Source organism: Pseudophryne corroboree, chromosome 2, assembly GCF_028390025.1.
Source record: "Pseudophryne corroboree isolate aPseCor3 chromosome 2, aPseCor3.hap2, whole genome shotgun sequence".
Taxonomy (NCBI): Eukaryota; Metazoa; Chordata; class Amphibia; order Anura; family Myobatrachidae; genus Pseudophryne; species Pseudophryne corroboree.
In genome coordinates this window covers 253169136-253182461 of record NC_086445.1, presented here as the reverse complement: position 1 = coordinate 253182461, position 13326 = coordinate 253169136, and the positions used below count along the sequence as shown (strand labels likewise).

The 13326-nt window shown below is 45.3% G+C and overlaps 1 protein-coding gene across 4 annotated transcripts in view; it reads left to right on the top strand.

Moving 5' to 3' along the window:
* Positions 1-13326, top strand: part of SPATS2 (spermatogenesis associated serine rich 2) — a 206994-nt gene that overhangs the window by 47134 nt on the left and 146534 nt on the right. For 2 of the 4 annotated variants that reach the window (XM_063952676.1, XM_063952677.1), the window contains one exon: positions 926-1114. The exons of 1 other annotated variant lie outside the window; for it this stretch is intronic. In XM_063952676.1, coding sequence (XP_063808746.1) covers positions 1090-1114 — 25 coding nt within the window. In that variant the 5' untranslated portion in view covers positions 926-1089. Of the gene's footprint in view, positions 1-925; positions 1115-1754; positions 1865-13326 lie in introns of all 4 variants that reach the window. One more of the 4 variants, XM_063952678.1, reaches the window with a different exon arrangement.

Genomic DNA, 13326 nt, shown 5'->3' with positions numbered 1-13326 from the left:
CCCCCCCCCCCCCATTGAGGCATTCTCTAACAACCATATTCCTTATAAACGCTCTTAAAAAATATTCACATAGGATCCCCCATTTCAAGTATGTAATTCAGCACCACATATGTATGGATATACCATGAAACCACTGTGTTTGTTTTTTGCAAACCGTTTCCTGTGTGAGACCAACCGATATCGTCTCTGAAACACAAACACATTTCACCATCTCAGCCCACATTATGTAGAATTTGAAACGTCCGTCAAATCCAGTAAATTTGCTTTTATAATGTGTAGAAGTGGGCTTCCCGGTATTCGGTTGTACAGAGATTTCGGATTTCCATCATGGGTTGCGTTAAGTCTTCCAATCCTAGTTTTCAAAAGTAACTATGCAGCACATTTATACATACTGTAGATGTGTACATATGGTGTGGGTGTAATTTAGTGGTAGATATCAGTGACTTCAAGGTTGATGTATGAATCACAGAAAAGAGTGGATAAGTTGCCTATAGCAAGCAATCAGCTTTGAGGAAGCATTTTTTCAAGTACATTCTATACACTGACAGATGCTTATGCATATGCTTATTGGTCGCTATGGGCAACTTTTCTACTGGTCCACTTCTCCACTCTTTTTTTTTTTTTTTTTTTTTAATCTGCTTGATACATCATCCCCTTGGTATGTTAGGTCCTTTCGACACACCGACATTTGTGGCAGGCGCAGGTACAGCCAAACTGTGTTTCAAACGTCCACCTCGTCATTTTAAACAAAAAAAATATATCTAGACCTATTATTACTATGTTTTTCATCCGGTTGTATGTATGATTTCTGTGTCATCTAAAGTGTTGAAATTTGTCTCTGACGTTGAGCTACTAATCTATTAAAATTAAACATGAAGGTTACTTTTGAAAATTGGCAGCAGACTAATGGGTCTTCCCATTACAGAGTCCATGAAGACGCCTGTGAGAACCAGGCCAAACTAATGTGAAGCAGCATTTTTGCACCTTCCTGACAGCCATCGCAGATTTCCCCCCCCCCGTTTTGGCATAGCACTACAGTCAGGGGTGTGAACGAGGACCTTTCTATCTGCTTTGTGGTTCAAAATAAAGATGTCACGGAAGCATAGTAATAAGGGTAAGTATTTAACTAAAGGTGATTAAAACGCATTCATATTGTATTTTCCACTGTTAACATTATTATTCATGAACATTGGACAACAGATAGATGGCGCTTCATTTATACCTCTTATGTTGAAGTGTGTGTGTGTGTGTATGTATATGTGTATATATGTATGTGTGTATATATATATTCTATGTATTTTATTATTTACACAGTATATATATCTAATGTTCTTATTCACATCACCTCTGCTCCATTTTCTGCTGACCTTGAGTTGTGATAGTATTTGACAGTATGGTGTAATAGGCAGCAAATGATTGCAGTACTCAGTAGTTGGCTTGTTACACTGTACCTTCAGCTTCTATTCAATGACCACAAACAAGGTTTATGTTGTTTGAGGACTTGGCTGCCATCCACTGACCTGTTTAACTAGGCATGATAAGGAAGAGTGTTTAAATAAATACCAATTATTTATTTATTATAGATTACAGTGATTATTGTCCTTTGGAGCGATATAAACTTTAAGTGGGCATTGTCATAGGGATTATATATGATTGATGTTTTAAATCTAGTATAAAGGTGGGCCTGGTTGTCTGCTATGTATTTCAAATGTGCTGGATTATAGGCTTTCTTGTTTTTTTGTGTTTTGTCCCAGAGTCCTCTGCTTCACTGACATATCATTTCTCACTTTGGCAAAGCAATAGGTTGCTGTAGTACATCAAATTAACAGTGTTTATAGCCAATGTAGCTTGAGCCATACAAAAGGTGAGTACACATAGTTATTCTGTATCCCTTCAATGGACATTGATCTAATTGCTTGATTATTGGTGTAAATAGTAACAAAATGGGCAGTTGAAATACAGAATTCATCGTTAAATATCATTCACTCTACACTACTAATAGATGTTTGTTGTCCTCTTTTTTTTTTTTTTTTTTTTGTCTGTACTTGTATTTTCAAAATGTGTTTATTCAACAAGAATCCTTATACTAGGCATGTTTAAATTCTTTGATTTCAGTCCAGTAAGTATGGAATATCCATTATCTTCAGATGGCTCACTGGCATATGTGTACATATGTGTCCACTCGCTTCAGAGGCTGTCCTTTTATCTTTGTGCCTAAACGTATGAATAGCCATCTGGACACTGCCCTCAGTTGAGTGAAGGGAGATCATCAGGAGGACTATGGGGTATATTTATGCAGCGGTGGATTTTGCCATCGTGGGGCACATTAAGAACAACAAGTGCAATAGGTAGATGTATTAATGGAGACCTTTCTGCAGAGCTGCATTGGGCCTATTCCAACCTTGCACCTGACTTTTCAAAAGTGGGTAGAAAGAAAATAATTCTGGTCAACCAGAAGTTAAGTAGAGTTGTCAGACTTGTGTGTTCTAGCTCGTTACAATTGTTTCCTACATGTAATATCTTCTAAGTTATTAGATTGGTATCTTTCCTTTACTTAAATTACGTCTTCAGTTATTAAGGAGAGTAAGAATGATGTGTTACCCTTCTTGAAGCTGAGGAGAACTGTGAAGTGTATCGGTTTGCCCATCATTGTATTAACTATTCCATTCTGAACTCCATATTGGCTTAACCTATGGTGTGACTTCTGCGATGAAAGTTTACAAATTTGATCAGGCTGGACTTTTATTGTGCAAACCTTTTTGTTTCACCATATAACTTGGCAAAAAATTATTTCTATTTATTTATTTATCTTACGTCCTAGAGGATGCTGGGGACTCCGTAAGGACCATGGGGTATAGACGGGCTCCGCAGGAGACATGGGCACTTTAAGACCTTTTAATGCGCGTGAGCTGGCTCCTCCCTCTATGCCCCTCCTCCAGACCTCGGTTAGATCCTGTGCCCAGAGGAGACTGGTTGCACACTAGGGGAGCTCTACTGAGTTTCTCTAGAAAATACTTTTGTTAGGTTTTTTATTTTCAGGGAGCACTGCAGGCAACAGGCTCCCTGCTTCGTGGGACTGAGGGGAGAGAAGCAGACCTACTTTACTGATAGGCTCTGCTTCTTAGGCTACTGGACACCATTAGCTCCAGAGGGTCGGAACACAGGTGTCGTCCTTGCTGTTCGTCCCGGAGCCGCGCCGCCGTCCTCCTCACAGCGCCGGAAGATAGAAGCCGGGTAAGTATAGGAAACAAGAAGGCTTCAAAGGCGGCAGAAGACTTCAGATCTTCATGAGGTACTGCGCAGCGCGCCATTGCTCCCACACACACACAAGGAACAGCAAGGGTGCAGGGGGGGCGTCCTGGGTAGCAATTATGGCCTCATATTAGACTGGCACAGATATATAGACACTGCAGAGGCAGTATATATAAAAACCCCGCCAGTATAAACAAATAGCGGGACCGAAGCCCGCCATCGAGGGGGCGGAGCTTGATCCCTCAGCACTAACCAGCGCCATTTTCTCCACAGCTTGCTGCAGAGAAGCTGCTCCCGGACTCTTCCCCTGCCCTACAAGTAACGGGGCAAAAACGAGGTGGGGGGGGGGGGGGGGCACATTGATTTGGTGCTAAATTTGTTATAAAAAGCGCTTACAGGTCTGGGACTTTGTTTCAGAATGAAGTGGCGCTGGGTGTGTGCTGGCGTACTCTCTCTCTCTCTCTCTCTCCAAAGGGCCTTATTGTGGGTCTGTCCCCATATCCATATATCCCAGTGTGTGTGGGTGTCTCAGTACGCGTGTGTCGACATGTCTGAAGCGGAAGGCTCGTCTAGGGAGGAAGCAGAGCAGATGGTGGTAGTGTCTCCGTCGGCACAGCTGACGGCGGATTGGGTGGACATGTGGAATGTTTTGAATGCTAGTGTGGCTTTATTACATAAGAGATTGGACAGGGCAGAGTCCAAAGACCAAGCAGGGAGTCAATCCATGGCTCTTACGGTGTCACAAGACCCTTCAGGGTCCCATAAACGTCCTTTTACCCAGATAGCAGACACTGATACCGACACGGATTCCGACTCCAGTGTCGACTATGATGATGCACGGTTACACCCAAGGGTGGCCAAGAGTATTCAATACATGATTATTGCAATAAAAGATGTATTACATATCACAGAGGACCCCTCTGTCCCTGACACGAGGGTCTGCATGTTTAAGCAAAAGAAACCTGAGGTAACGTTTCCCCCATCTCATGAGCTGAACGCTTTATTTGAAAAAGCTTGGGAAACTCCAGACAAGAGACTGCAGGTTCCCAAGAGAATTATTATGGTGTATCCTTTCCCCTCAAAGGACAGGTTACGGTGGGAATCCTCACCCACGGTGGACAAGGCCTTGATGCGCTTGTCCAAGAAGGTGGCCCTACCGTCCCCGGACACGGCGACCCTAAAAAGCAATTTATGCGACTACGGGAGCCCTGCTCAGACTGGCAGTAGCGTCGGCATGGGTGGGTAGCGCAATTGCAGCTTGGGCAGATAACTTGTCATCTGACATGGACACCCTAGATAAAGATAGTATTGTATTGACCTTAGGTCACATCAAGGACGCAGCGTTATATATGAGGGAGGCTGCGAGAGATATTGGTCTTTTGGGTTCAAGAGCCAATGCCATGGCAATTTCTGCTACAAGGTCCCTATGGATCCGTCAATGGACTGGTGATGCTGACTCAGAGACATATGGAGGCTTTACCTTACAAGGGTGAAGTTTTATTTGGGGAGGGCCTCGCGGACCTGGTTTCCACAGCTACGGCGGGTAAGTCTTCTTTTTTGCCTTACGTTCCCCCACAGCAAAAGAAAACACCTCAATATCAGATGCAGTCTTTTCGGTCTCATAAGTTCAGAAAGGGGCATGGCTCATCCTTCCTCGGTAGAGGTAGAGGGAAAAGAACACCAGCTACGGCTAGTTCCCAGGATCAAAAGTCCTCCCTGGCCTCTACCAAATCCAGTAGGGGTACGTCTTCAGCTCTTCAGCCAGGTCTGGGTTCAGTCAGACTTGGATCCTTGGGTGGTCAAAATTGTATCCCAAGGCTACAAACTGGAGTTTGAAGATGTGCCTCCTCACCGATTTTTCAAATCGGCCTTGCCAGCTTCTCCCCCAGAGAGAGCAATAGTTTCAGCTGCCATACAAAAACTGTGTCAACAGCAAGTGATTATCAAGGTTCCCCTATTGCAACAGGGGAAGGGGTTTTATTCAACCCTATTTGTGGTCCCGAAGCCGGATGGCTCGGTCAGACCAATTCTGAATCTAAAATCCCTAAACCAATATTTGAGAAGGTTCATCAGGCGTACCTGAGATTCGCTGTACAGGATTGTCATTACCAGTTTCAGACGTTGCCGTTTGGTCTTTCCACGGCCCCGAGAATTTTCACCAAGGTAATGGCGGAAATGATGGTGCTCCTGCGCAAGCAGTGGTTCACAATTATCCCATACTTGGACGATTTCCTGATAAAAGCAAGATCAAGAGAACATTTACTAAAAAGCGTGTCTCTCTCCCTGAGAGTACTACAACAACACGGCTGGATTTTAAATCTGCCAAAGTCGCAGTTGGTTCCGACAACTCGGCTGTCGTTTTTGGGCACTGAAAAACAGAGGGTTTCTCTGACGTCCCAAGTGGATGCTGGGGACTCCGTCAGGACCATGGATTAGCGGCTCCGCAGGAGACAGGGCACAAAAATAAAAGCTTTAGGATCAGGTGGTGTGCACTGGCTCCTCCCCCTATGACCCTCCTCCAAGCCTCAGTTAGATTTTTGTGCCCGGCCGAGAAGGGTGCAATCTAGGTGGCTCTCCTAAAGAGCTGCTTAGAGTAAAAGTTTGTTAGGTTTTTTATTTTCATTGAGTCCTGCTGGCAACAGGCTCACTGCTACGAGGGACTTAGGGGAGAGAAGTGAACTCACCTGCGTGCAGGATGGATTGGCTTCTTAGGCTACTGGACACCATTAGCTCCAGATGGAGTCGGAACACAGGTCTCACCCTGGGGTTTGTCCCGGAGCCGCGCCGCCGACCCCCCTTGCAGATGCCGAAAAGTGAAGGTCCAGAAACGGCGGCAGAAGACTCTTCAGTCTTCATAAGGTAGCGCACAGCACTGCAGCTGTGCGCCATTGTTGTCAGCACACTTCATAGCAGCGGTCACTGAGGGTGCAGGGCGCTGGGGGGGGGCGCCCTGGGCAGCAATGATAATACCTTATTCTGGCTAAAAATACATCACATATAGCCCCTGGGGGCTATATGGATGTATTTAACCCCTGCCAGGTCTCAGAAAAACGGGAGAAGAAGCCCGCCGAAAAGGGGGCGGGGCCTATTCTCCTCAGCACACAGCGCCATTTTCCCTCACAGAAATGCTGGTGGGAAGGCTCCCAGGCTCTCCCCTGCACTGCACTACAGAAACAGGGTTAAAACAGAGAGGGGGGGCACTTATTTGGCGATATGTATATATATATATTAAAATGCTATAAGGGAAAAACACTTATGTAAAGGTTGTCCCTGTATAATTATAGCGTTTTTGGTGTGTGCTGGCAAACTCTCCCTCTGTCTCCCCAAAGGGCTAGTGGGGTCCTGTCCTCTATCAGAGCATTCCCTGTGTGTGTGCTGTGTGTCGGTACGTGTGTGTCGACATGTATGAGGACGATGTTGGTGAGGAGGCGGAGCAATTGCCTGAAATGGTGATGTCACTCTCTAGGGAGTCGACACCGGAATGGATGGCTTATTTAAGGAATTACGTGATAATGTCAACACGCTGCAAGGTCGGTTGACGACATGAGACGGCCGGCAAACAAATTAGTACCTGTCCAGGCGTCTCAAACACCGTCGGGGGCTGTAAAACGCTCATTTACCTCAGTCGGTCGACACAGACACGGACACTGACTCCAGTGTCGACGGTGAAGAAACAAACGTATTTTCCTTTAGGGCCACACGTTACATGTTAAGGGCAATGAAGGAGGTGTTACATATTTCTGATACTACAAGTACCACAAGAAGGGTATTATGTGGGGTGTGAAAAAACTACCTGTAGTTTCTCTGACGTCCTAGTGGATGCTGGGAACTCCGTAAGGACCATGGGAACAGCGGCTCCGCAGGAGACAGGGCACATCTAAAGAAAGCTTTAGGATCACCTGGTGTGCACTGGCTCCTCCCCCCACGACCCTCCTCCAAGCCTCCTCCAGTTAGATTTTCTGTGCCCGACGAGAAGGGTGCACACTAGGGGCTCTCCTGAGCTCTTTGTGAAAGTTTTAGTTTAGGTTTATTATTTTCAGTGAGACCTGCTGGCAACAGGCTCACTGCATCGAGGGACTAAGGGGAGAAGAAGCGAACTCACCTGCGTGCAGAGTGGATTGGGCTTCTTAGGCTACTGGACATTAGCTCCAGAGGGACGATCACAGGTTCAGCCTGGATGGGTCACCGGAGCCGCGCCGCCGGCCCCCTTACAGAGCCAGAAGAGCGAAGAGGTCCGGAAAAATCGGCGGCAGAAGACTTTCCTGTCTTCAGATAAAGGTAGGCGCACAGCACCGCAGCTGTGCGCCATTGCTCTCAGCACACTTCACACTCCGGTCACTGAGGGTGCAGGGCGCTGGGGGGGCAGCGCCCTGAGACGCAATAAATCGTTAGAAAACCTTTTATGGCTAAAATAAATGCATCACATATAACTCCTGGGCTATATGGATGCATTTAACCCCTGCCAAAACATACAAGAAAACGGATGATAAGGACGCCGAGAAAGGGGCGGAGCCTATCTCCTCAGCACACTGGCGCCATTTTCCCTCACAGCTCAGTTGGAGGGAAGCTCCCTGGCTCTCCCCTGCAGTCACTACACTACAGAAAGGGGTTAAAAAAGAGAGGGGGGCACAAATTAGGCGCAGTATAAACAATACAGCAGCTATAAAGGGAAAAACACTTATATAAGGTTATCCCTGTATATATATAGCGCTCTGGTGTGTGCTGGCAAACTCTCCCTCTGTCTCCCCAAAGGGCTAGTGGGGTCCTGTCCTCTATCAGAGCATTCCCTGTGTGTGTGCTGTGTGTCTGTACGTTTGTGTCGACATGTATGAGGAGAAAAATGATGAGGAGACGGAGTAGAGTGTCTGTAATAGTGTTGTCACCCCCTGGGGGGTCGACACCTGAGTGGATGTACTGTGGAAATTGCGTGACAGTGTCAGCTTTGTATAAAAGACAGTGGTTGACATGAGACAGCCGGCTACTCAGCTTGTGCATGTCCAGACGTCTCATATAGGGGCTCTAAAGCGCCCGTTACCTCAGATACAGACGCCGACACGGATACTGACTCCTGTGTCGACGGTGAAGAGACAACCGTGATTTCCAAATAGGGCCACACATTGCATGATTGAGGCAATGAAAAAAGTTTACACTTTTCTGATAATATGAATACCACCAAAAAAAAAAAAAAGGGGTATTATGTTGGTGAGGAAAAACTTCTTGTAGTTTTCCGGAATCTGAGAAATAAAATGCGTGGGTTTCCCCCCGATAACAATTGATCATTTCTAAAAAGTTATTGGCAGTATACCTTTTCCCGCCAGAGGTTAGGGTGCGTTGGGAAACACCCCCTAGGGGGGATAAGGCGCTCACACGCTTGTAAGAACAAGGGCTCTACCCTCTCTTGAGATGGCCGCCCTTAAGGATCCTGCTGATAGAAAGCAGGAGGGTATCCTAAAATGTATTTACACACATACTGGTGTTATACTGCGACCAGCAATCGCCTCAGCCTGGATGTGCAGTGCTGGGTTGGCGTGGTCGGATTCCCTGACTGGAAATATGATATCCTAGATAAGGACAGTATATTATTGCCTATAGAGCAATTAAAAGATGCATTTCTATATATGCATGATGCACAGCGGAATATTTGCCGACTGGCATCAAGTATAAGTGCGTTGTCCAATTATACCAGTAAAGTGGTCAGGTGATGCGGATTCCAAACGGCATTTGGAAGTATTGCCTTAAAAGAGGGGATGTACCCCAGGTCGCCTCTCAAAATAAGACGCCGTATTATCAGGCGCAGGCCTGGTTGGCAAGCGGACAAAAGGGTTCCTCTTTTCTGCTCGTGACAGAGGGAGAGGAAAATGGCTGCAGAGATCAGCCAGTTCCAAGGAACAGAAACTCTTTTCCGCCTCTGCCAAGCCCTCAGTATGACGCTAGGGCTTTACAAGTTCAGGCACGGTGGGGTCCCGTTCTCAATGAATTTCAGTGCGCAGTGGGCTCACTCGCAAGTAGACCCCTGGATCCTTCTGGTAATATTTCAGGGGTACAAATTGGAATTCGAGACGTATCCCCCTCGCCGTTTCCAAAGGTCTGTTTTACCGACGTCTCCCGCTGACAGGGAGGCAGTTTTGGAAACCATTCACAAGCTGTATTCCCAGCAGGTGATAATCAAGGTACCCCTCCTGCAACAGGGAACGGGGTATTATTCCACACTATTGTGGTACCGAAGCCAGACGGCTCGGTGAGACCGATTTTAAAATCTAAAATCTAAAATCTTTGAACACTTGCATACAGAGGTTCAAATTCAAAATTGAGTCACTCAGAGCAGTGATTGTAAACCTGGAAGAAGGGGACTACATGATGTCTCGGGACATCAAGGATGCTTACCTTTAATGTCAAAATTTACCTTTCTCACCAAGGGTATTTCAGGTTATGGTACAGAACTGTCACTATCAGTTCGGACGCTGCCGTAGGGATGGTCCACGGCACCCCGGGTCTTTACTGAAGTAATGACCGTAATGATGATATTCCTTCGAAGGAAGGGAATTTTAGTTATCCGTTACTTGGACGATTCCCTGATAAGGGTAAGATCCAGGGAACAGTTGGAGATCGGTGTAGCACTATATCAGGTAGTGTTGCGGCAGCACGATTGGATTCTCAATATTCCAAAATCGCAGCTGGTTCCGACGACTTGTCTTCTGTTCCTAGGGATGATCCTGGACACAGTCCAGAAAGAAGGTGTTTCTCCCGGAGGAGAAAGCCAGGGAGTTATCCGAGCTAGTCAGGAACCTCCTAAAACCGAACCAAGTCTCAGTGCATCAATGCACAAGGGTTCTGGGTAAAAATGGTGGCTTCCTACGAAGCAATCCCATTCGGCAGATTCCACGCAAGACTTTTCCAGTGGAACCTACTGGACAAATGGTCCGGGTCGCATCTTCAGATGCTTCAGCGGATAACCCTGTCACCGGGGACAAGGGTATCCCTCCTGTGGTGGTTGCAGTGTGCTCATCTTCTAGAGGGCCGCAGATTCGGCATTCGGGACTGGGTCCTGGTGGCCACGGATGCCAGCCTGCGAGGCTGGGGAGCAGTCACACAGGGAAGGAATTTCCAGGGCTTATGGTCAAGCCTGGAGACATCTCTTCATATAAACATTCTGGAACTAAGGGCCATTTACAATGCCCTAAGTCAAGCGAAACCCCTGCTTCAGGGTCAGGCGGTATTGATCCAATCGGACAACATCACGTCAGTCGCCCACGTAAACAGACAGGGCGGCACGGGAAGCAGGGGGGCAATGGCAGAAGCTGCAAGGATTCTTCGCTGGGCGGAGAATCATGTGATAGCACTGTCAGCAGTGTTCATTCCGGGAGTGGACAACTGGGAAGCAGACTTCCTCAGCAGACACGACCTTCACCCGGGAGAGTGGGGACTTCACCCAGAAGTCTTCCACCTGATTGTAAACCGTTGGGAAAAACCAAAGGTGGACAAAATGGCGTCCCGTCTAAACAAAAAACTAGACAGATATTGCGCCAGGTCAGGGGACCCTCAGGCAATAGCGGTGGACGCTCTGGTAACACCGTGGGTGTACCAGTCAGTGTATGTGTTCCCTCCTCTGCCTCTCATACCAAAAGTACTGAGAATCATAAGAAGGAGAGGAGTAAGAACTATACTCGTGGTTCCGGATTGGCCAAGAAGGACTTGGTATCCGGAACTTCAAGAGATGCTCACGGACGAACCGTGGCCTCTACCTTTTAAGAAAGGACCTGCTCCAGCAGGGGCCTTGTCTGTTCCAAGACTTACCGCGGCTGCGTTTGACGGCTTGGCGGTTGAACGCCGGATCCTGAAGGAAAAAGGCATTCCAGATGAAGTCATCCCTACCCTGGTCAAGGCCAGGAAGGACGTAACCGCAAAACATTATCACCGCATTTGGCGAAAATATGTTGCGTGGTGGGAGGCTGGATTTGTTGTGGGGGAAATAGCGCACTGAGCTACCTCCTTAATGGTATATTGTATAAAATAACCGGAATACAGAGAATTTATTATAAATTTAATATTACCCTTTGCGTCTAGGGAAGATGTAGCTTTGACACATCAAATGCCCGGCGGTGCTCCCTTGAGTTGTGGAGAACAGATTGACTAATATACAAGAAGAAAAGACAACTCCTTTTTATGGGGCACTCATGTTAGTAATCTAAAACGTAACTTTTATTGAAATTGGACTCACATTAACATACAACATAAAACATTTTTAACATAAAATTATTATTTGGTATAACTGGCTAAGCCTCTAAACTTATCTCCATATGTCGTGTTACTTATTATATAATTATAAATATAACCATCCCCAGTAGATGATATAATACTCCTTTAGTATGATTATAAAAATCAAAAACACAAAACACTAAACATTACCAACTCCACAGTGTACCTGTTTAGAGTACACACTGTGATCGAAATTTTTAGTAGTATATGTCCAATATATACTTAAATTTCATTAGAAATTTTAAGCAAAAATCATACATTTGGGAGAGGGGAAGTAAGAGAGAGGAAAGAAGGTTAGAAGAAAGATGGGGAGGATTAGGTGACTAGATGCCTGGTTTCTGCTTTTGGAGATCTGCTTGAAAAGCATCGAATCTCCAATGAGAGAACCAACTGGAGCATATGCACCACTCCCAAGGCCTGTATCTGCTGTTAACTTTATCTGCCCAGTCTAGGGCAAAGTTAATGAGAGTGCAGGGGAGAGGTCCCTAGCCAGTATATAATACCTGTATTGCTGACTACTTAAAAGCCCTACGTTAGTATCAAATACAACGTTTATTTGAAATTTCAATTTGTCGTGTACATTCACAATAAATTGTGTGGCATTTGTGAAAAGACACTCAGAGGAAAAAGATGCAGAATTATTTTATTGCCTAGATATAACATAACTGTCGAATGCAATAATTACTATGAAATACAGCTTTCATATGCAATAACAACCAGGATGTCTACTGTCCCCAATCCTGTCTGTTGACATCGAATTGGGGATGAGAGTCCTTTTAGGTGTTTTTGCAATATGAAAATAGTGTGCTTCTGCTGTCGTTATCTCAATAAATGAGTTAAACCGATGAGAGAGCACCGAAATAGTAAGAAAAAAGAAAAGAGAAGAAGGAGAAGAAAAGAAAAGAAGAAGAAAAGAGAGGAAAGAAAAATTGGTTTTGAATAATACAAATAATAAATTCTTATGAGTGTATTCACTGGAAATCCCGATGTATATAGAATAACCCAATATTTGTTTCACCTTCACATATAATTTTCATTTCAAAGTAATTGAATAGAGGGCAAATGTTCCCAGAAGGATATGGGTTAATCAAATAGGAACACAATTTTATGTGATATATTCAGTACAAACCTAGTGATAATCTCAAAGATACGTCCAATATAAATAGTTTTGCATTGTATTTGCACTAATAACAAAATTGCATAATGTTTGCAAGAACGGCGTCATATATATGGATGTCGCACAACCAGCGCATATACAATAGGAAATTATAACCACCTCATTTGTCTAATTGATTCACATTGGGAAATAGAATACCTAGATTAATATGCCATTTATTGCTGATGGACAAAAAGTAAACAATGTTACTTGTCTGCTGTATATTTTGCTCAATCTTTCCCTGCTGCTGATAGTATGTGGCTCAACATAAATCACAACTCATATGTCATAAATTCCATATTTACCCAGCAGTATAGGGAACTATTAGTTAATAACGTGCCGCCCACCTTTAATTAGATGTATTTAGAACGGGTAATAGTATATATTGTCCCGGTGTGCGGCTCACTGTAGTTTATAACAACAAATATGCAACTCACCTTAGAGTATTTTCAACAAAGGACATTCTATTCGGGTGATAGTGCATAATAGACACTGATTCCGGCGCACGGATCACCGCAACTTATACTGGTATATATACAGCTCACCTCAAAGTACCAAGTCCCAGTCAGATGTTTTGCCGTCTGGGACTGATGCGGACGGCGTGCGGCTCGTCGCTATTGCCGTCTGGAACCGCTGCGGGCGGCGGGCGGCTCGTCGCTATT